This window comes from Phalacrocorax aristotelis, chromosome 23 (assembly GCF_949628215.1).
Source record: "Phalacrocorax aristotelis chromosome 23, bGulAri2.1, whole genome shotgun sequence".
In the NCBI taxonomy this organism is placed as follows: Eukaryota; Metazoa; Chordata; class Aves; order Suliformes; family Phalacrocoracidae; genus Phalacrocorax; species Phalacrocorax aristotelis.
In genome coordinates, this window is record NC_134298.1 from 5,799,308 (window position 1) to 5,821,882 (window position 22,575).

At 42.5% G+C, this 22,575-nt stretch overlaps 1 protein-coding gene across 1 annotated transcript in view; it reads right to left on the bottom strand.

Annotated features, from left to right (window-relative positions):
* Window positions 1-488: 488 nt before the first annotated feature.
* The window catches only part of NPEPPS (aminopeptidase puromycin sensitive), a 39,593-nt gene continuing 17,506 nt past the window's right edge, over window positions 489-22,575 (bottom strand). Inside the window, exons 3-23 of the mRNA XM_075116643.1 lie at window positions 22,145-22,222; window positions 20,969-21,090; window positions 19,934-20,041; window positions 18,773-18,973; window positions 18,230-18,326; window positions 18,091-18,124; window positions 16,549-16,663; window positions 13,759-13,923; window positions 12,565-12,669; window positions 12,202-12,262; window positions 11,275-11,384; window positions 10,568-10,631; window positions 9,816-9,955; window positions 8,161-8,295; window positions 6,566-6,785; window positions 5,759-5,901; window positions 4,898-4,954; window positions 4,303-4,410; window positions 3,891-4,046; window positions 3,734-3,781; window positions 489-1,908 (exon numbers count right to left, since the gene is read on the bottom strand). Of these exons, the coding sequence (XP_074972744.1) occupies window positions 1,756-1,908; window positions 3,734-3,781; window positions 3,891-4,046; window positions 4,303-4,410; window positions 4,898-4,954; window positions 5,759-5,901; window positions 6,566-6,785; window positions 8,161-8,295; window positions 9,816-9,955; window positions 10,568-10,631; window positions 11,275-11,384; window positions 12,202-12,262; window positions 12,565-12,669; window positions 13,759-13,923; window positions 16,549-16,663; window positions 18,091-18,124; window positions 18,230-18,326; window positions 18,773-18,973; window positions 19,934-20,041; window positions 20,969-21,090; window positions 22,145-22,222 (2,420 nt within the window). The 3' untranslated portion in view covers window positions 489-1,755. The remainder of the gene's footprint in view (window positions 1,909-3,733; window positions 3,782-3,890; window positions 4,047-4,302; window positions 4,411-4,897; window positions 4,955-5,758; window positions 5,902-6,565; window positions 6,786-8,160; window positions 8,296-9,815; window positions 9,956-10,567; window positions 10,632-11,274; window positions 11,385-12,201; window positions 12,263-12,564; window positions 12,670-13,758; window positions 13,924-16,548; window positions 16,664-18,090; window positions 18,125-18,229; window positions 18,327-18,772; window positions 18,974-19,933; window positions 20,042-20,968; window positions 21,091-22,144; window positions 22,223-22,575) is intronic.

Here is a 22,575-nt window from a genome sequence, read left to right on the forward strand (position 1 = left end):
CATGTAGCCGCACTAGCCCTCGGGCTACCAACCAAAGCGATGGCTGCTCAAGAGCATCGCACCCCCGCAGAACTGCCCCATTCGGGGGCGTATCCCTGCCCCGGCTCATCGCGGATAGCGTCAGCAGCGTTTGCACAACGCTATCCCCTCTTGCAGAGTCCCTCAGCTTTTCAGGTGTTTCATAGAGATTTGTTTATTTGCAAATATTTCCCTTTGCCTTCCAAGTTCTGTCCTGGTGAGCTCTTTAGTGCATGACTCCAATCTTTATTCCGATTCCACAAGATCTACTTACGATCGGTATGGAACGTGCTCGTCCAGCTGCCCTAAGAGCTAGCACTGCCAGCGGAAGAGGCGGCCGAGAACAAGGGTTTGCTTGGGGCTGTTAAAGGCACCATCGACACGTGCCCTCCGCTGTTCCCTCAGAGGTTTAGGTCCTTTGAAAGCAGCAACGCTCGTTCAGGCTTCAAACAGAACACAAGGTCAGGACGTGAATTTCACATTGACATTTTTATTAACGCCAACTGTTTTAAATTTTTTTTTTTTTTTTTTTAAACAATAGCACAAAAAACTTCCAGGGAAGCAGTCTGACAGTTAGTCTGATGACCTTCTGAAATACAGTTAAGCCACACCAAATACGAATTCCTGTTAGAGAAAAAGAAAAAAATATGGAAGTCCAACCTTTGTATTAGAGGGTGTTGTGTCTGGTTAGTAGACCACGCTGCTTTGTGAAGTAAATGATGGCACACAGCTTACGACTTCATCATCACGCCAGTCATCACTAATTTAAGGCTTCTGAATCAAATTACCATCAACATCACAGAAAGGAACGAAAAGCTAGTGTTGCTACGGCCACGAGGAGATTGAACAAGCTGGATCTTTTAGACAAGTAACGGTGTCTTGAATAGAAGAGACCTGCCCTAACAGCAGCCGGGAGAACCAGCCACACAGTAGTCGTCTCCTCATTTGCATGCATTTTGAGGGTGCAATTTAGTAAGAAAAACAAAATAAAATTGCATGAATCTTTCTCTTATTTAATGTGGCTATGAAAGATGTTTCCTTACAATTCCGTTATCTCTAAGAAGGACATCAGCAAGTGGAACCAAGGAGAAAAACCGAAGAGCAACAGAACATTTTTCTTTTTGCTGAGAGGTAACACAAAAGGGAAGGAACCTACTATCCTCGGATTGGGGGGGGGGGGGGGGGGGGGGGGGGGGGGTTGCAGGAACATCTCCCCAAAACCTCGCGCTTAGAATGATGCACAGACTCTACGTTATACCAGCTACTGCCGTTCCGAGTCACCTGTTCCACACAACGCTCAGAGGCGTTAACCCATTCTCGCCCCAGGCTCTCCACAAAATTCCACTGACCTAGAAACCACTGGTTTCCTTTTTTTGGGGAGGGCTGGGGGAGGGTGTAAAAAAACAGAACATCTGTCAATAAGAGTGTCAGGAGGGGGGTGTTAAATATTTTAACCACTGACAAGGCTTGAGGAAGATTCACAGTTTTGTTATGCTCTATTTTATTACTATCATATTTACAGATTTTTCTCTCTTTCTTTTTTTTGCTGAATTGCTGATAATTTTAATAGAATTTAAATCTGGAGTGTGAGCAGGAACCAGTTAACTACATTCATTGTCCAATCCCCGTTGGTTTGAGAAAAAGACTCCAAATTCTTGGCATATGAATCAGCTGTTGGGTAGCTCCTCCCTCTCCCCATGAGGCGGCAGCAGGACTGCAGCAGTGGCATGCACAGATTCACACCATGGCTGGTGGGGCCTTGCGCTGCAGAAAATATTGGTGGATGTTCTCGGCGTCCCGCTTCAGCCAAGCTGCATTCAGCAGAATATTTTCACAGCACTGCTGGACAGTGCGTTCTGCCGATGGAGCTGGGTGGCTCTCAAAGAAGGCCTGGATAAAAAGCAGACAACCATCCATAAGGGTATAAACAGGCATAGGCAAGAGCATATTTTTAAGTCGCCCGATTCCCTAGGTCATATAGAAACGCTTTTGTGAATTCCTTGTCTGACTCGAGTTCGTGCTACCTGCTCCCACCGACGTTACAGACCCTGAAAAATTTGCAGCGTGCTTGCTGAGTTTGCAGACGCGTCACCCCAAGTACGGAGTGGGAACAGCAAAATGCCTCCGCTTCTCTGCTAAAGGAAAGCCACGGTAGCGTTTCCACGAGCGAGCCCAAACGCTGCCTCCTGTCCCGGCTCGGCCTCGCTGCCAGGGACAGCGAGTGGCACTGGAAGAGATGAATTCAGTCCCTCATTGGGAGGCACCAAATGAGCAGCAAATCAAGTGTGTATTTCTGGACACTTGGAAGAAGACACTAACGGAAGCCTAAGGCTGTTTTGCAAAAGCATTTGTCCAGGTATCAGATTTCTCAGCGTTCTGCCTCGGCCTCTTTCCAAGCTGCGCAACGACCGCCAAGCACCAGCCGCACTCAGGAGTTTTGCTGAATATTCTCACATTTCTTCCTCCAGAATCAACAATATTGATCCGCTGCAAATAGCTGAAGCTGAAGCAACTGCACCAGAGGCGACTGTGACTTTGCACTTTACAATTAGTTAAAGGGTAGAATAAGCTGGCATAGCCAGGAGCCATCCCCCGGCTTCACACAAGCAGGCTTTTCCCGGTATTTGGCAGATAACCTCACACTAAAGCACGCTACAAGGTGACACCGAGACTCAGACACATTAAGTACTCCAGCTAAAAGCTAGGTAGACTGTCTCAGGAAGTTCTCTTGGAAAGCAGTTATTTAGTTATGGATGATTGTTCTGGTAAATGGGAAGTGTTCTCTAAGAAAAAAATGAACTATAGTGCAAGATTTCTCTGTAAAATCACTTATGCTACTAAATCTTTTCTGAGAAGAGACCACTAGATGGTAAAAAAGATAGCTAGAGCTCATGGCCTAGCATATCTTTGAAATAAGAATTCCTCCTGAGCGTTTCTCTAACAGGAAAGTGGTAATTAAGGGCCGTATCTTTAAGTTTCTTCTTCCAAGGAGTCCTTGTAAAAGCATGGGCAAAGAGTGAATAATAAAACCTACATGTATTTTTAAAACACTACCAAGACCAGCGCCTACGCTCCCAAGTCAGAGGGGATGCTTGAGCCCAGTAAGGAAACCACACCGCCTTGAGCCACCCACTTCAAGACAGACTCTCTGCGAACACATTCGTCTGCCTTGTGTCAAAGCCTTGCTCCTGGTACACAGCGCAATGACCACATAAAACTTGGACCTATAATATGGAATTTAGCCAATTTCTGCCATGTTCATTCCCCCAGGAGTCCCCAGGTGCTAACAGAGTCAGCCCCAAATGGGCCGTATCAGTCTGGGGAGGAACAAAATGCTGGCGTGAGCCTCAGCTTACTATGGAAGTTGCCACAGCTACGAATTTTGCTAGAATTATCTTTAAAGGTTGCCTTTTGGGGCATCTCAAAACCACTGCCACGAACAATGCTGGATTTTTTTATACAACCTTTAAATGACTGAAGCTAACAAAGTAGAAACCGCTAGAAGTTGGACATCACTTTGTTAAAATGCTAATTTAAGACATTTCAATAAGATAACTCAAGCTAAAGCGGTGCAATTCGGGAACCAGGCAACAGTCAAAATAGAGGCAGAGCCACAGTTCATAACCAAAAACCGCCTAGAAACTCATGGCTCTTCCATCAGGTGCCTACACACAATGTTTGTCACAGACTCACTTCTTTAATTAAAATTTCTTACCTTAACTTCTGCAGCCATTTTATCATTTGCAAATCCATCCACTGTTAGCTGAAGGAAAAAAAAAACATTAAGCGAGGGTAAGCGTTCAGCATTTCAGACAGAACAGTTTCGTTTCAGTCATGTATGCGAGCAGGACTTTTCTCACAGCTGCACATACCTTTATTAGTCTGGATATTAAGAATCCACCTTGATATCGATTATAAAGTTCCTCCCAGTTGTCCCTTACAAATTTCCAAGCAGCTTTCCTCCCCTGTTTGCTGCCTCCAGCTACTCCGCCAATAACAGATACCGTGTCCTGGGGACGTACCTCTTCCTGAGGATAAAAATGTAGACAAGTATTAAGACTGTTTCAACAAATACAGCACGTTGGCTTTATGCATTTCTACGCTGCATCCATCAGCGTAGCTTCCCCACCCCCGCCCCAAGCTTTAAGACACAACTCAAAGATTTAAGCATTACGGCTATTCCTCCTACTCTACGTGTTATATGCGCACAGCGCTCCAGCAAGTGCTCCGAAAGCACTCGTCATTCTCAGGGGTAAGGAAGAGGAAGCTTTTCCAATAACTTACTGAAAGTGCAAAGGTGAGAACTTTTTGAATCAGTTCTGGCTGAGAGATGGCTCCAAGAACTCGTTCAATTCGGTTCTTCTCCTCCTGCATGTCTGCTTGCTTGTGAAGCTTCAAAGCCAAAGTGAATAACATTAGCGCGTGGTATTTAATGCTGACTTCTTACCCAGCACTACTGAACTTGCTGCATTCGCCAGAGCTGCTAGATTAGTCTTCAAGCCTAATATGTGACAAATTGACCCTGTCCATGAATCAGCCTGCAGCTACCCACATTACGGACCTCATTACATGTACATCAGCGGAAAGTACCGTTAGTAATAAACTGATCTTCACCACTGTTTATATAAGGTCAAGTAGGACCGTGCCTCCAAGCAATGAAAAATCATCCTAAAATGAGAGATGCAACAATCCACTAGGTGGCAATTTCACACTACGCACGGACCGAGGAACACCATAATGAAACCCTAGCGTTCACATCATCCGTAAAACATGGGATTGAGCCTGTGGGCACATAAACTACATCTTAGAGGAACATGTAGGGTGCAATATTTAGCTTTTCATTGCATGAGCTGGCAGTATTAACAGAGCGTGCACTTACCTTCAGCATAGTGTCTAAAGTAGTACTATCTCCATGCTTCAAAACAGTTACATATACCTAAGATAGAGCATAAACAAGGAAGGTCCTTCAAAAACCACACTTTTAGAAAGGCAACAATCAATTTCTACATATTTGGGTTAGATTTCAGACAAGTGAACAGATCTGGAAGATACCAGCACTGATCCCTTTTGTGTTTTAAGACTGGATTTTAAAGATGCATCAACTCCTTTGCCTCTTCCTCAGTTTCAGCATAATTCTGGCCATTTCAACCACAGCAAAACACCAGAACAAGAAATCGTTGTACCACGCAACGCCAAGCCAGTAAGTGCTTCAAATACACTCAGTCCATATCCACCATAGTTAGACTTTGTGCTCTGCCAGGCCAAGCTGGCACCTGCAAAGCTCTTCCATGACCCCTGCGGTTTACGACAGTCCTTTTAAACCTGGAGGATGTAGGCTGGTCACGGATGGATTAAATGAGTAGAAGTCAGCTCAGGTTCAGCACTGCATCTGAATAGTCTTCAAAACCCAAAAAGCAACACAATCTAGAGACCAGAGCTGCTCTGTGGCATTTAATATGGGTACAGCTGAGCTTATTAGTTATGACTAAGTACTGGCCGCGGCAGATGAGGCTTCCTTGATTCAAGAAACACAAGGATGTTTGTACCCTGCTCCCCTGTATCGTCATCTTCGTAACTGGACTTAACCAAGCTCCCCCCACCTCTGCCAAAACCAGTTGTTCTCAAACCTCGACACTGGTTTCCTCCAGCCTCTCTATTCTTGGAAATACAAGAGTTCAGTGCACACAGCGCTAAGTGAGCGGGAACAGCCTTTTGGGAACCAAAATTTACAGTAACCTACAGGACTCCTCAGATCAGCTGACAGGATATGTTTTCCTTCCACATGGTCCTTAAATCGGCGTCGGGCTTCTTCTAATGTTGCCTTGTGCCCAGCTTTTCCTAGTTTGCCCAAGACCAGACCTCTCAGAAGGGCATCTAGATGACCTAAGGAGCGAGTAGGAGGAAGAAAAATTATTATTTGGAGACACAATTCAGCAATTAAGCGTTCTTCCACCTAGAGTGGTCAGGGCAGAGCTGTATAACAATCCTTCCACATGCTTGAAGACATCTAAAGAAACTAGGCCTTTTCTCACTATCCTTGCTGCCAGCTGGAGAACACGTTGGTTTGGGGTTTTTTAATTTTTTTTTTTTTTTTTTTTTTTTTTAACAGCAAGAGGGTCAGGAGAAGATGATTCCGACCCAAATACAAAAGGCTAGGCCTGTTTCCTGAGCTAAGTCAGTAACATTAACCGTTTGCGTCCACAAAGGCACTGACTAGGACAAGTAAACATGCACATACATGGCCTCCCATCCTTATAATCTAACTAAAGTTTCATGCACTCCAATAGATGCAAAGCTAGAGCAGAGAATTTTTATCAGTCAGTTAATAGGTAGGGAAAAGTTTTACCATTTTAACTTGCCCCTGATAACAGAGGGTTGTCTGGGGGTTTTGTGTTTGTCTGTCTGTTTTTAAGTACAAAAGTACCCCTGAATGCCTACCTCAGGCTCCTCTTCCTCCCTTCTCTCCCCTTTCTCCAAATCTTGATCGCTTATTTACACACGAGTTTTCCAAAACCACTACCAGATTTCACAGCATAAAGTTTCCTACCCTCTCCAGGTTTGGGGTCCCATCCCAGTCTCTCCCCTATTGGTGAAAAGACATCTTTCACGAACACCTGGATTTCCTCATAGAAGTCTGTGTGGGACAAGAGAGTTGAGAGGATCCCCAGGTTACAGCTGAGGTCGCTCCACACAGTATAATTGGGCTCATTCACAAAAGCTTCCATGACTCTTAGAACCTCTACAGTGCTAGTGATTCCAGCTCGGGCCTGGGAGAGGAAAAGACACAGATTAATCTTACTGCCAAACAGAATTAAGACATCTAATAGCACATCACATTATTTTTAGAGTTGTCCCTGTTCAATTTGCACAGCTTGCACATAAACTCTATTTTCTCTGTCGTGGGGTTGTGCCAAGGTGAGTTAACACTAGTCAAAGCACCTTAGTTCTCTGCTCACGGCCCACAATGCTTTTTATACCCAGGTAAGCACTTTACAAGGAGACGCCTATATAATTATAAGCACATTTTGCAAACAAGAAACAGACCAGAAGATTAAGTGACTTCACAAAACTGCGGCAGCGCTGGCAAGAAAAAGCAAATCCCCAGAGTCACTCTCAGCCAGATACTACACCCACCAAAATCTTATTTTAACCAAAAACTGTAAAGATTTAGAGGTTTAATTTTTGCTCTTCATTAAATTGAGAGTGTAAAACTGCAGAAGTCATTTTTGCTTCCTGCTTCCCTGAATTAGTACAAGTAGTACTGCCTTTCCAGCTCTGCCAGGAAAATTTTATGTTAACTGCTTCACAGCATCATGAAAACACGTCTCTACTTAGTGCAGTTGATAATACCTACAGTAGGTATCTCCGACCAGACTGCTCAGATTTCTCTTAATCTGGAACCAGACCAGTAATTTATGGTACAGGAAAAAGAGAAGATCAATTTTTATTATCTAAGCTATATTCACCTACGATAAAACCATGATTAAAACTGAAAACAAAATAGGAGTCTCGCACAATGTTCCTACACGTATTATTTGCTCAGGTTTTTTGTCCCATTAGTCTTGCAATATCTGGGAAATGACTCAAGCTACAGTTTCAAACCCTTCGACTAAGCCATGACAAGAGTTACGAGCTTTGAAGCTAGACAGGCAGGGTATCAAACCCACGTTTTTAAAAGTTTCCATATACTTGCTGGCTAGCAAGAATAAGAAAGTGCAGTCTGAAATAGAGTACAGTAACTAATGGCTCAGAGCTAGCAACACCTGCTTTGGGGGTAATCCCTTGCTTTTACACAGTAAGAATCCCAACAGCCGCGTCCTCCAGTGGGAGGGGGTCATTAAAATATCCTTATTTTCATGACTTAAAGGAAAGCAAGTTCTCAAAACACTTAATTTTGTAAGAAAACCTATAGTATAATACACCCCTACAGAGAACCATACAGCAGGAGTTATAGACAGGCTGCTTCCATACGGTTTAAGCCTTACAATACAAGTTAGAACTTGTCAAGCTAATTAATAGCTAGATGTATGCAGTAATCCCAAAGGCACTTGGCCTCCAGAAACTGAGACTGACTCTTCAGACACCGATTTCTGCAGTTACTGTAGCTTTCATTATTAGACAGAACAGTAAAGTGTTGCTTACCAGAGAGAAAAGATCATTCTGCAGGCCAAGCCTGTCCACAGGGGGTAGGGAGAGGTCTTTGATCGCTGGTATTAAACTCTCCAGCATGTCCGGGCTATACTGAGTACGGTAAAACCCTACTGTTCCAAGGTTTAACTGAAATGTACCAAAAGAGTAAAAAAATTAAAAGTAAGGAACAAATAAGGAAATTATTTTTTTTTTTAGTTTTGGACCACTAGAAATTTCTCAAAGCATCACAGCTCAGAAGTCAGTCACTACCATTTAAAGAAAAAAACCAAATCATAAGACTTAATATTTCAGAGCAGAAATGCTCACTAAGAGGTATAGAAGACACGAGGGAGCTGACAAAGAGCCTAGAGCTAAAACTAGGAGCAAGGAGGAAAGGAAAAACTTCTCTTCTAGGCGTAACTCCTAACCGACGTAAGGGTAGTCACGCACCGAGAAGATAAAAGGCAGGAGACTGCAGGTGCTAGGATCTTAACTTTTGTAGCCTCTCTCCCACAACCTGCTCCGTTCAATTTTGAGAGAGAACCATTTTCTTAAGAAAGGAGAGCAAGCACCTCTGCCCCGCGGAAAAGCAAATCATGGTCAGTGAGCTTGACAAACTACAGTGGCTACTCGCAGCTACCTACTAGCATTTTGCTGTAGACGGTCAATGCTGTGGTTGGTTGAACAGCAGTACCTGGCATAAACCAAAAACATTGCCGAGCTCATCAGGAAGTCACCCCCTCTGCTGCTGCTGCTGCTATGATTTCGGTCAGTCCGATTGCCAGTCGTCAGGACTATGGCTTTAACCAAAATCCTTGCAGACTGACCACCTTCGCAGCCAGCAGTCCCACAGATTCACCTTGGACTGAGCTGGGTTGTTACCTTCTCGGGCAGAAATATCAAACTTTACCCTCATTTAGACAGGGCATTTTCAGGGTTGTTCATTCATTTCATTCCCCTCTCTATTACCAGGGAGGACCCAGAGAGATCTGTTGATTCAAGAGAATACGCAGGCCTGATCGCTGGAATGCCCATGTTAGTTAAATAGGAAGATTTGATTAATATTTTAAAAAGAGACTAACCCTTAATGTTATTTCAGAGTCACCTTTCAGAGTCCAGCTTCAGCTTAAACACAATTACTCTTCAACCTCAGGAGTTCATACAGCAAGAGTCTCAGCCAGTTGCTGGCTTGGAATTTTTAAATTCCGTTTGACTGGTGTCTGCAGGAAGCTGCAACAGTGAATTTTTTCCCTTGCAGATTTGTACTTACCTGGCCAGTCAAAAGCCTTCACACTAATGAAAGATAAACAGCACTATTTTTGCTCAGGATGGACTTCGACTAAACTGCGGTTGCCACGGGATACCAGAAAAGCCACCACATTTCAACTCAAAAGCTGCCTCTAATTGCACACTGTTTTTCCGGGCTCAGACTCCTAAAAGGTTCAAGTTTACATTGTCTAGACTACTCTCGGAAGGCAAAGGCCTACACTAAACAAGCGTTACAGAGAGGAGCCAAAATTCAATACACAGAGAGGCCCCTCCATAAGAAATACAAGATCACAGGGGGGGAGGGGCGGGGAACTGAAGAGGAAAATGAAATGGAAGGGAACATAACAGCGACGATCAAACCTGTTCCCAGCAAGATGATCTCCTTTGTGACAACTCACCTTCACCCACTGGTCTGGTTTGATGTCTTTCAAAACCAAGGTGAGCTCTGGCTTGTCCATCAATATTTGCATTTTGGCACAGGTGGGGTCATCACTTGTACAAATACTTATGGGGATCATCCACATGGGGAAATCCTCCCCTAAAGAAGAAACAATAAAAAGGAAAGCCTAAGGAAAAAAGTATGCACACAACACTGAGAAACTCTGCCTGATGTTCAAACAAGTTTCAGCAGCAGGTTAAGCAAGGTTACTTAAATTTAAAACTAAAAAGGCACAAATCTGAAAGAAAACAGTGGTTTTATAGTTTAAAAAAAACCAAGAATCTTGAAATCACCTTTCAAGCCAAATGTTTTAATTGCCATAAGCACGGAGGACGGGTGGAATCTGTCTTAAGACAGAGCTGGCTTCCATATGAGGCATTTTTATTTCAGCACTACTATAAATCCAGCAGCTTACAGAGCTCCTCTGACGGCAGCACTGGCCTCAAACTGGACGTCAGAAGAGAAGCATCTCAGAATGAAAACTGAAGCAAAGACTGCAGATCGATGCCGTTCTCCAGGCAAGGAGGACATGGAAGCCACACGTGTGAGAGCATTCAACCTTAGATTTGCTAAGGTTTTAACAAATTCCTTAACACCTGAATCCACGCAAAGCACCTGCCCGCTTTGCAGTGCGGCTGCTTCACCTCAAAATTGCTGCCATTGCATGAAAAGCAACGAACACTCGGCCCCCACTCTCAGCACTCGTCTTACCAGTATATGGTCCGCTGGCACAGAATTTCTTCTGGACTAGCTTCAACACTTTGTCGTCTTCTTGCTGAAGGGGGGCGGGGGGAAAAGAAAGCAAAAGAAAAAGAAAAGGAGAGAAAAAGGAATTATCAGAACATCTAATCTGAATGTATTGTGATATACAGAAGCTCATGAGCCCTCTGTTAAATGGAGTAACTGGTCTCCTCCAGAAAAAGGAGCTACCTCAAGAATCATTCCAGCGCATTAATCAGTATTACTGTTAAAACCTACACGCCCTATTTCTCATTTGACTTTGTTTGACTTCAGCTTCCAGCCAGTAATCCTCCCTCACCCTGCAATCTTGTAGAATAAGCATAATTAAACTGGAGTGAGAAGCAAAAATATGTGGCAAGGGGAGCTAAGTCAGATATTCCCTCCCCCCAGCACACATTTCACACACAAAGAGCGAACGGGCTATGTCAGCAAACTCCAAGCACATGATCTAGAGCGCTTGTGGAATAACTCCCCATCGCTTTGCACCGGGTTCCTCAGCGAGCTGCGCTTCCCCACCTTTAGAAACAGATCTGTCACTAAACAAAGCAACCCACTGTACAGCCCCCCGATCAAAGGGAACTTTTTAAATAACTGGGTACTACTAAATTTGATCCTGAAACACAGTTAAAGGCAGAACTTTTGATCTGAAGCGCTGGAAAACGCACGGTTGTATTTACCTGTTCAGCTTCCACGTAAATGAGCGGAAATCCCATTTGTTTGGTCCATGTATTCATCACAGCAGCAATGGGTTTACCACTAGCTTTTTCCAGGCTTTCCCAGAGGTCCTCTGCAGAAGAAAAGTCTGACTAAGGGCTCCCAGAGCCCTGACATGTCAGATGCCATTAAAGACACTAAATGGGCACTGGATGGGGGGAGGCTGGATTATTACTCCAGTTTGCCCTTTGTGTTTTGGATTGTGTTTTTATCGAATTGTAACAGATGGTAGGCAAGAAAAAGGAAGCCGTTTAACCCACTCACGGGGGAGAGAGGGGCAAAGAAAGCTTCTTTACTACTAAAAAATGCAATCAATACACGTTGTGATAAAGTATAATAAAAATGAGCATTAAATGTCCAAAATGGTAAATAGAAGAATCTTTTCCTTAAGTTTTTCATATATTACGTCAAAAGAGCTGACCAAACACAGGCTGCTTTTGGCTGACAGAGCACAACATGCCGCTTCCACATTTATGCCTGATACGCAAAAAAGGTTTAAGTAAAGGAAGTGCTGTGAGATGTCAGACAAGACTTTGAACTGTTTCATTACACATGCGATCAATACTGCAAAAGGAAGCTTGCAAAAGGCTTACACGGTAAATCAACATACTCTATTTCTAAATTAGATTACTGCACAGATGCCATTATCAGTGGTAAACGCAGCCCTTTCAGATTATCTCAGCCGCGCACTCCTGAGATAGAGAACCCCTAGAGGATCCTAAATTCTGGCTGTGCAGGGGACACATTCTATGGAACTGGAAACAAGGCAATTATTTCCTTGCATTTCAGTTACCTCAGGTGGAAAAAACAGCTGAGAATCCATCACTTTAGCACTACAAATTTTGTCTCCAGAAATTACTTTTCTTAAGGATATAATAACCACCAGTTACCTGTAGCGGCATTCTTCTGCTGGAACTTCGTTAAATACAAGTTCATTCCTTTACGAAAATCCTAGGAACATACAATTGAACATGTAATGGCACCGGAGCGGAGGTCCTTTCTATCCTCCCTCCGCGCTGCATTTACATTCAAGATCGGCTGAGGAATCTTAGGATCAGTATGTACACCTGTAACTCCTTCCATATTTTCCCACTATCTTATTTCTCCTAGGTAAGTTCAAATAGAGCCCAAATACAAATTGGAAAAATGTTTTCAAAATATAGAATATGCAGAATTAAATTTTTTTGTAAATGGTGTTTTTAACTGTAAAAAGATTTGACAGTCTACATTTGGCCTTTTCACAATTTTTTTACCTCATCACCAATGTAGTCATGCAGCATTCGGATTACAGATGCTCCCTTGCTGTAAGAAATAGCATCGAATATTTCATCTACTTCGGATGGATGGCCAACACTGACCTGCGGTAAACAGAATAATTAACAGTGAGAACAATTTTAACTGCTGTAAGATTTTGATTTTGCTTGTTCTAGTCTGTTAGGAGCTGACTTTCCTCACTAAAGAAAGCACATGCTTATCCATCACTAAAGTGTCTTAGCGGAATCTCTCCACCCAGTCACTAAACTTATTCACATATGGCTGGGTTAGGATTGGTTTATAGGTTAAACATTCTTTAACTAAGCTTTTGCTATTTAATGGAATAGACTTGGGGATCTTGCTTCAGTCCTTTGGGTCAACACTTGCCCAAAAGCAAAAGGACAGTGGAAGCTGTTTAATTCTGGGACAGTGAACACCACATACTCAGGAACTGCACTCCATCACTAAGGCACTCTAAAATGACCTGTTATACAAAGCAAGGTCACGTCCCAACACCTCTTACATCAAACATTCCCTAAGCTATCTGAAACCTCCTCCATGGTGATCTCCAGGAATTACAAGGGAATATTCGTTTAGCACAGGTCCCAGTTTTGCTGTAATTGAGCTCACTGCTGCTGCCTTCTCTTCATCACCGAACTACTGCCTTGTTTCCAAAGCAGCAAGCCTGGCTAGATCCCACTTATTTCAAGACTGACTGCATCACGCTCACAGTTCTGGGAGTACACCGCAGAAACAACTACGGTGGCCTCAGAAGGAAACCAGACCAAGCCCAGCGAAGTTTAGTAGCCTGGGCTCTGGACTATGCTGCACTTTGTGTGGTTAAGCACTGGAGTAAGTCAGTAGCTACTTCACTGTGCTCAAGGGCAGAAGACTACCCACTTTGATCAGAAACCAAAACAAAACAAGTAATGACGACATCCGATCACAACTTTGCCATTTCAAGTCAGTAGAGCAGGAGAAACTCCAGAAGGAGCCATCTTCAGACCCTCAAACCTCACTTCCAAAATACTAATTCAAGTAGAGGAAAATCCACAAAGTGTAAACGCAACCTTAGATTTTCCTTTGCATCGTGAATGACTCCAAAGTTCCCTTTTTTCTTAATCGGGGAAAAAAGCTTAAACCCAGCTGACAAGAAAAAAAGGGAGACAATCAATGGCAAAGGCAGAACTTACTTCGATAGGATGACTGTTGTCTAAGGCATCAAGCTCTTGAGCTCGTGTGTAATCAGCAGAGACAAACTGAGTCCAGATATCGTACTCTGGGAAACAGTGATCTACACACAGGTACTCAATCCAGGAGGCAAACCCTTCATTCAGCCAGAGATGAGTCCACCATTCCTGGAAAGATAAGAAGGCAGAATAAACAACAAAATTCCAAGAGCTTCATTTAATCCACAAGCAGTTTCCAGCAAAGAAAAGCTGTTAATGGACTAGTTTAGTGCAAATCAGAGAAACCGGTAACACTCGTAAGCACAAGTGCCTCTCTATAAAGAAGTCATCAGGCCAAGAAGAGTCATCAGCACCCAATAACCATCTTTCCCCTCTGTCTTAAGTTTTAGCAGCTCTGCATGGAGGAGAACTACATCAGGTACGAACAAAATTCCTGCAGACTAGACTAGAGGCCAGAGCAGAGCCACTGAGGGAACAGCTAAGAATGTTAGCTCAGCTAGGGAGAAGAGTCAGTGACATGCAAGGCAATGCTCAGTAAAGCAGCAGAATTGTGGGCAACGATGACAGTATCTTTTTCAAACTGAATAGCAGCAGCTGCAGAAGGCTGATTTTGTTTGGGTTTGTGATCGGCTTTTTGCTAAAGATTGTGCTTACATAAAGGAGAAAACCTGGAATCTGAAAAAGTGTTCTAGACTATGGAAACCTGAAATCTAGACAACGGTTACCAGTTGCTTCTCACCAGCCAAAAGTGGATTTGGTTTTTTTTAAGAGAAGAATGTTACATTGACATTTTAAAATCCTTCCTTTCGTTTCAATATTTAACTGAAGCAGGCGAGATAAGGAAACAAGCTGTGGATACTGGGGAAGAAAACACCCTTTTCCATAACTGCACTCACCAACCAGTCTTTAAACGTAAATGGGGTGGTTAACCCTGACAAGCATGCCGTGATGAGATGGGCCCTAAGGTAAAAGAAACTGAACAGGATGCAGAATCAGCCCAGTAATCTGTTCTGCAAAGAACTACTGCTGCTACTATGAATGAAACATTTACCCCAGGGAGGGTGGAATTTCAATAAGGAAAGCTGTTACTGAAACTCTATGCAGATAAGCCCCACTTTATTTTTAGAGTGGAGACCATCCCATTTTCTTTTACATTTCTGATCGCATCTGTTTCCAAGACAAGGTTCCAATACATACAGATCGGCGCCAAAGGATTAATGCAACTGCAAAATAGATTCTTGGGCAATTAGGTTGGACTTCTAAATCTTTTCACCTCCCTGTTTTCCTCTCTTGTCCCACTGGCAACCTAATTGCTCACAAATCTATTTTTCCCCTGGAGGTATTCTGATTTCGTTTATTTTTGCTACCGAAGAACCGGCATATTGTGCTGGCCAATACGATCTGGTACTGGCAAACTAAGCCAGTGGTGCTACGGAGGCTGCCTGCTGCGCTGTACACACCTCTATAATCTGAGGAGAAAAAGCTGGCTTTCTGGAAATTGAGAAGTAACATTGGAATGTCTTCATATTTCACAGTTGCATCACAGAAGATAAAATAACCAAAGAGAAAAAAATCTTAAAGAAAATTTTTGGAAGACCTAGATCTTCAGAAGGAAAAAAAAAGCTAATTCACAATATAAATTTTAGAAATTCTTGTAAATGATACTTTCTGAAGCTTGCTTCCCCAGTTCTCACTGGTCAGGAGGACCACAAATGGTTCGTGGGTCACTAATGATCCCCAAGGCACTTGCTGGCATTCTACAGTGTTGTCCAGTCATGTGATGCTGGCTCTCCTTGCTTCCAGCTGCTCAACTGTACTAAAAGCTAAAAATATTTTACTTTAGTATTACTTTTCCATGTAAATACTGTGTTGCTCTCCTACCTGTGCTACCACAAACAGGAGCGGACACAGCTGACTAGATTTTAAGAGGCACAGCACTGTGGAAAAATTTGAGAACCTCTGCTTCATGTTATTATAAATATTTACACTGGGGTTTTTCCTCCATTCCCTCACACTTCAGTTAGGCAGCCTAAAAGGTAGAACAATGGGGATTTGGGGCTCCAGAAGCCATGCTCTTTGTGCCAAACACACTGGTTTCTTGCAACACAAGAAACTTCCTAACCTGTGACATATTTGGATTCAAGCATCTCTTTGCAGGGTTTTGGGGAAAGGAATGTCCGATCTAATTAACAGAGTGAGCCGAAGCCATTCGACAACAGCAGCAGCTCTGACAGATACAGGTTTCAGTTTTTAGCACTAAATGGAATTTTCCAGGTTTCAGCCTTGCTGCCTCAGATATGCTTTTATTCCCACCAAAATGACTTAAACACCAAACCATTCAGACAGCTGGCTCCCCATATATCCACAGTTATTCATATGAGTTACTACTGAGCAACTTTTCACCTACTGGACTAGAACAATTTACAATGCTGAGCTGGCACTGATACGCCTGCTTGGTATGAAAGCCTGATGAGTGAATCATGCCTACCTGAAAGTAAGACAGTGGATTATTGCTTCTAAGTAATCTGACCAGCCAAAATAATTTCTATGGAACACCTGCTCAACTCTAACTAGGACTATATTCAAACAACTAAACATTACTTCACATAGAAAGGACATGGGAATACTTCTAGAGAACATGCTAGTAAAGAAGAAAGTGGTAATAAAGCACTATTTCATTTTTTCATTGTCTTATTTTAAAACAGCATGCCTGCTATTAAGTGGCACTTGAACACACACATGGTACAAAGCACATGTCAAAGAAAACTAGAAGAATTTGTAACTGTTAGATACCATGGTCACAAGGTTTCCAAACCACTGATGAGCAAGTTCATGTCCTACAACCAGAGCGACCCACTGCCGAGATGAAGAACAGGAATTTTGGGGGTCAATGAGCAATGCAGTCTCCCTGTATTTAAGAGAGAAAGATAACTGAACAGAGTGGTACGTACCTTGGGAAAAAACACAAAAGTAGGTTAAATTACCTAAGCAAGCTAAAAAGCGATCAGTACAACTGAAAAAACCAAAAGCTATTTCAGTTTAGACATTAAATTCTTTTGGTAAGTTCCACAGCTGTTGGAATGCTTTGAAGCAATAATTCCTTATGGCATGCAAGAAGACAAGTGCAAAAACCCAGGCAGGAACAAGAAAGTTTATCCGTTATTTATAAAATAGCTCACCTACGTAATCTAGGAACCTTAACTGTAACTCCCTTTGCGCTGCATGATGTACGCGCAGCAAGTCTTCTCTGCCTCCCTCATCCCCAAAGGAATTCCAACTCTTCCAAGAGCACAACCAGCCGCGTCACACTCGCCACCGCAGATGCACAAGGTCCCCCACACAGGACACACGCACACACGCAAGCGCTCCCTAGGTCAGGCACACAACCTCCCGCTATAAACACCCCTGGCATGGTCAGGACTTAGTGGGTCAGTCAGAAAGGACTTCTGGGCTGCTGCAACTCAAAGGGGAAAACGTGCATCTCAAAACATAGACGGTGCCTGCAGGTTATGCCAACCTTCTGTGTCCGAAGGGTTAAAGCAAGCGTGCCAAACTAAGCATAAGCGGGGGCAAAATTAACAGCACAATTAAGAAAGGCTTCCAAAAATTCTACTCATCCAGGACAAATATTTTTTTTTCCCACAGGGAGTAAAATACCAGATTTCATCAGAATTGCGATAAGCAGACAAGTAGATTTTAAACCTGGGCTCAAATCTCCATTTCAATTTTTTTAAGGCCAAATTAAAAGTTTAGCAGAAGAAATTAAAACCCTTTCAGGATTTAAAGTCCAAAGCTTACAAGACCAATCTTGTACAAAATGAATAAAATCATTTTAACAATGAGCACAGATAACGTAATAATATCAAGCAAAAGTACGAAAGCTTGATCAGATGAACAAGAAGACTGAAAATGAAGGCAAGTTAATATTTTTGATTTACTCATATCCACATGGTTATACTGTGGTTGCTAAATTTACCAACTTGCCTACAACACAAAATAAGTAACTCTTCCAGCTGTGTCAGTAAGTACGTAACTTTTATGGGGAAAAAAGCGGCCAAGAAAGTTCTCTGGCAGAACAGGCAGTGCTGCCAGACACTTAAAAAATCTCACACCCTTGGACGGTAGTTGTAATAGCTCATTCTTGCCTTCCTAAGATTGTACAATAATGCACGCTGCTGCAGAAGTTAAAATTATCCAAACTGAAGCAAGAGTTGAAGGTATTCACTCAGCCTTATTTGGGACGATACCCAATAATTACAGCTCCCTAAAACTAATCCAATTATTTCCAAGAATTAGTGAACAAAGAGGGGGAAAGACAGTATTTTAACAGCATACCTATAAGTAACAAGGCCCCAGTTCTCCATGGCACCTTTATAAAATAAATACAAAGGTTTATTGATATTGATACACACCTCTTCCTAAATGTTTAAAATTCAAATAAAATACAGTTCATCAATAAAGTGAGTTACTTTACCAGCAGCAAAGTCTGCAATAGCTATGAGATCAATTTTAGGAAGAGGGTAAGGAACATTGAAGTAGTCCTTATAAAAAGGCAGAGTTTTAGCAGCAACCTGTAAGAAACAAGAGGAGAAATGTTAACTTGGAACAATTAGTAAAATTTGAAAATTTATGACTGAAGCTAGCCCAAGAAAGCAGCGTACACCAGATTTCTTCCAGAAGCCCTAATTCCAGCTTCTAGAGCACAATGGTTTGGAAGACTCCCATCCCCTTTTCCTCCCAGGCTGTAGCCCACCCTTCAGTACTTCCCATCATCTTTGGACCAAAGTCTACATCGCCAAATCAGAACTGAATTAAACCATATGTTTTTGTCATCATGGACATTAGTTCATCCACAGCTGAAATTCTGTTTAATATCGAGCCCAGCATCTCCGAGCCATTAAAGGAAAAAAACACCCTCATGAGCTTTGCATGGATTTAGGTGACTGAGCAGAGAGAGCTATCTCCAGCCTGCCGGAGAGCACCGCAGCAATAACGGGGTCACCCTGAGCACATTTACCTCTAATGCAAACTTTCCTTGTTCCGCTTTGCCAACAGGAGTGTAAACACGCACTAGGACGCCATCAAGGGACCTGGCCTCTACGAAGTCATACTCTCCCACCACAAACGCTACAAGATACGTCGACATTATAGGGGTGCGAGCAAACTTCACTTCCACCAGATTTTCATCATCTGGGTATGGCTTCCGGTCAATGACATTCTTTCAACACAAAAGGGAATCAGTTAATTTCATGGAAGTGAAACCGTATTACGCAATACATCTGACTAACTATTCCATCATTATGAGTCACGCATTTAAAATGAAAGGACTTATTTTATGATTTAAAAAATACAGACCACAATGTAGTTCCTCTCCTAACTAAAAAAGCCCCATCGCACTGGGAGGTGTACTTTTAATAACGTGTACGGTATATTTCGTCACTGCGAAGGCAGCCGAACACATCACCTATCAGCTGCTGTCCTTCAAGGGGAATATTACCCACATCCCAATAAGGCACCAGGCTCTCACTTTAAATTCTGAAACAGAAACCATAGCCATGTGGTCAGTGGGCAAGGCTAGACTTTACAGGTAACTACAAAAGTTAGCTACTGGAATTCAAAAAAAGTCTATTTTTTAAACTGACATGCTCTTCTCCAGCAACATCTTCTAGAAATATTTGCACCATATTTAGAGTAACAACCTGAAAATACCCACTTGGATCTGTGACAGAGGTACTTCTACTCGCACATTGTACCCCAGTTCTGGTCAAAAATTCTCTAGGGCAGAAAACATGCTTATTTATCTCAAGTGCTATGTCTGCTTATGTAGCTATCACAGCTATATAAACACGCCAAGGCACTTTTTTCCCCCTCAGTCACTCAATCAAGCAGCACGTGGCATGACATATGCTAAGACTTTTTTTTTTTTTTTTTTTTTTTTTTTTTAAACAAACGCCGCTGTGGTTTGTACAACCTGTTTAGGTCTTGTGCTACCATCTGACATCACAATATAATCTTTTAAAAAGTTCTCTCAATTTAGAGCTGCTTCGTAATCGCTAGCAAGACAGCTTATATTCCTAATTCTGTCTGTTACAAAGACACGCTGTTAACTATCAAATAATCAGCTGGCATTATTACAGTTTTATTTAAAACACTGTTTACTTGCCCATAAAGAACTTACCATATTTGACAAAGCTACTCTGTCTTTAGGAACCACCAAAGAAATATCAAATGTTGCCTTAATAGCAGGCTCATCCCAGCAAGGGAAAGCTCTGCGAGCATCAGTAGCCTGAAGGAAATAAGAGCATTAAACAAATAAAGCACAAGAGATTGCGGCAATAAAACACACACAAAAATTCAGCGTAGTTTACAGGCAAGAAGTTGGGTGAATAATGGGTAGTCATCGGTACAGAGTCTCCTCTCTGACACTCCTGACCTCCACATTACTGTGTTTTATTCTTACTGTGATAACTTATTTCCCTCTTGGTTTAAAAAATAAAAAACAACTAGAAGTGCAGCTGAAAAGCACTCTGTGCTCTGATGGAATTCTACAGTCTGAGCAAAATTTAGCAGAGTCATGACAGGAGCAAAGCTCAGTCATGTGAAAGGAGAGAGGGCACCCGGGCGTTCACAGACCGAACACGCAAGACCACCTATTTACATTCTGTCAGTAGACGGCACCCAAGAAATGCGCTGTTTGTACGAGGTGGGTACTCCATGTTTTTATGTAACCAGGCAGATAACTATGAAATCACAATATGGTATAAAAGTCTGTCGCTGTGTCCAGGGTTTACATAACATTTGAGAGTATCTGGCTCACGTTTTGGATGTCATTAGGATACTAAGATAAAGGCAGAGTATCCTATTAAGAAAATTAATATACTTCATAAAGGAAAGTTATACAGAGGTATTTGACCACACCTAAATAAATGGCTCTTAAACATTGCAGCAACTGTATATATACAATGCATCACACTTCAGCATGATCCTTGGCTGGGAATTTGCCAAATCTAGAATTTACTGACCTTGAAGTTGTAATGTAAAGGCTGCTTTTAGTATTACCCATCCACACTAAGAGCAAGAAGCATATAAATATGGATTTTTGAGATTCACCCAGAGGGTATAGCTAAAGCTAGGAAACCATGGGTTTGCTGCTTCTAAGCGTAAATCCCACATTAAGAATGACATTCCCTAAAAACAAAAATATAGCCCATACCTCAAACTGAGTGACAGCAGCATAGCGCGTGTCTCCAGTAGGGGTGGTATATTTACTTCGGTAAAAACCTTTCATTTTATCATTCAGCTCCCCTACAAAGTCTATCTTTAGCATCCCTGTCCCTGTAACAGAAACAGATGGGGCATTGTTATTTGCATGTGCCGAACAGAACATTTATTTGGTCTGGACCTTCAGGCCAGGCTACTCAGCTGGCCCACTGCCCTTCTGAAATAAGATGTCCCTTCAACTCATCTCCACCCATTGCTTTTTTGCCAGCCTCCCTCAAACCCTTCACTCTCCTTACAAAAAATAAGCTCCAGCAGAGCAATGCAGGCAAAGCCAGACTCACCACAGCACTTTAGCACTTGATCGGCAAAGGCTGCTGCAGTATTCATTCTCGTCTTCTAAACACAAGGTAGGAACCAGGAGAGACCTACCTTAAGCCATTTGAGAAGTCCGATCTTGCAATCCTTACCTTTGAGTAAAGTTTGCAGAAATATAGGGTGGCTACTAAGTAAAAACAGCATCCTACAAAATCTACTACAAAAGCCAAGATGGAGCACTGGCTGCGTTCAAGCTTGTAAGTCAATTAGTCTCAGGATTTATTCTGCCCTCAATGTCTCAGTGCAAAAGGGGAAACCTGATCTTGATCGGAGAGGCAGCATGCCAGTACCCCACAGAATGAAACACTGAAGCTTTATCACCCTAGAATCTTTATATTTGTATTTATCAAGATGAAATAACACTGCTTTATTCGAACTGAGGGGCTGAGTTTCAACCGACAAACTCCTCAGAGCAAAAAACTGTAGCAGTTTCAAAAGAATGAGTACATTCACGCCCAGGAAAATACTGCAGTAATTCAGATTAGCTCATTCTCAGTAAGAGGAAAACAGATCATGAGTAGGTAACATAAATAGCTTCTGAGCCCAAGTCCCAATAGCAGGTAAATAATTAGAGTCACCTCAGGTGTTGAAAGCAAACATCACCATTAGTGGAACAACATTTTCAATTCCAGAGGCTCACAGAGTGACTTACAGTGGACAGACTCCCTAGGGAGCACTACATTCACAGTCAGAAACTTCAGGGAAGACAGAGCTGTCCTACTCCAGCTTTTCCAAGTGCAAATGTCTTGAACACAGGATTGAAGCAAGCAGAAAGCATGAAAATAGCTCTTACCTTTCTGAAGAGTACTGGGAAAGGACAGAGTAACCTTTTCATCCTCATTTTGATAGTTGAACCCTGTGGCATGTACCTCTGAAACAGAAAAACAGACTACTTTGTTTGAAATAAGCCCCAGAGATGTTTTTGTAACATTTAAAATGAACTGAATCAGTTGAATCCAACAACACGCTGCAGTTACTGAACAAATCAACGAAGATTTTGAATAATCCACAGTGATTTCAAAGCAAGCAACCAAAGAAATGCAACCCATTGTCAGAGTTCCATGTTATATTATCTTGCTTCAGACAAATAAATCTACCACATTTACATCAGAACATACAGCCACAGACTCAAAGCACCACCGCCATGCTCCTTCCACCTCTGCCGTCCATCCCATCCCTCGGAACGCCGCACTCACACATGGCAGGGAAGTCTTCTGCTGTGCC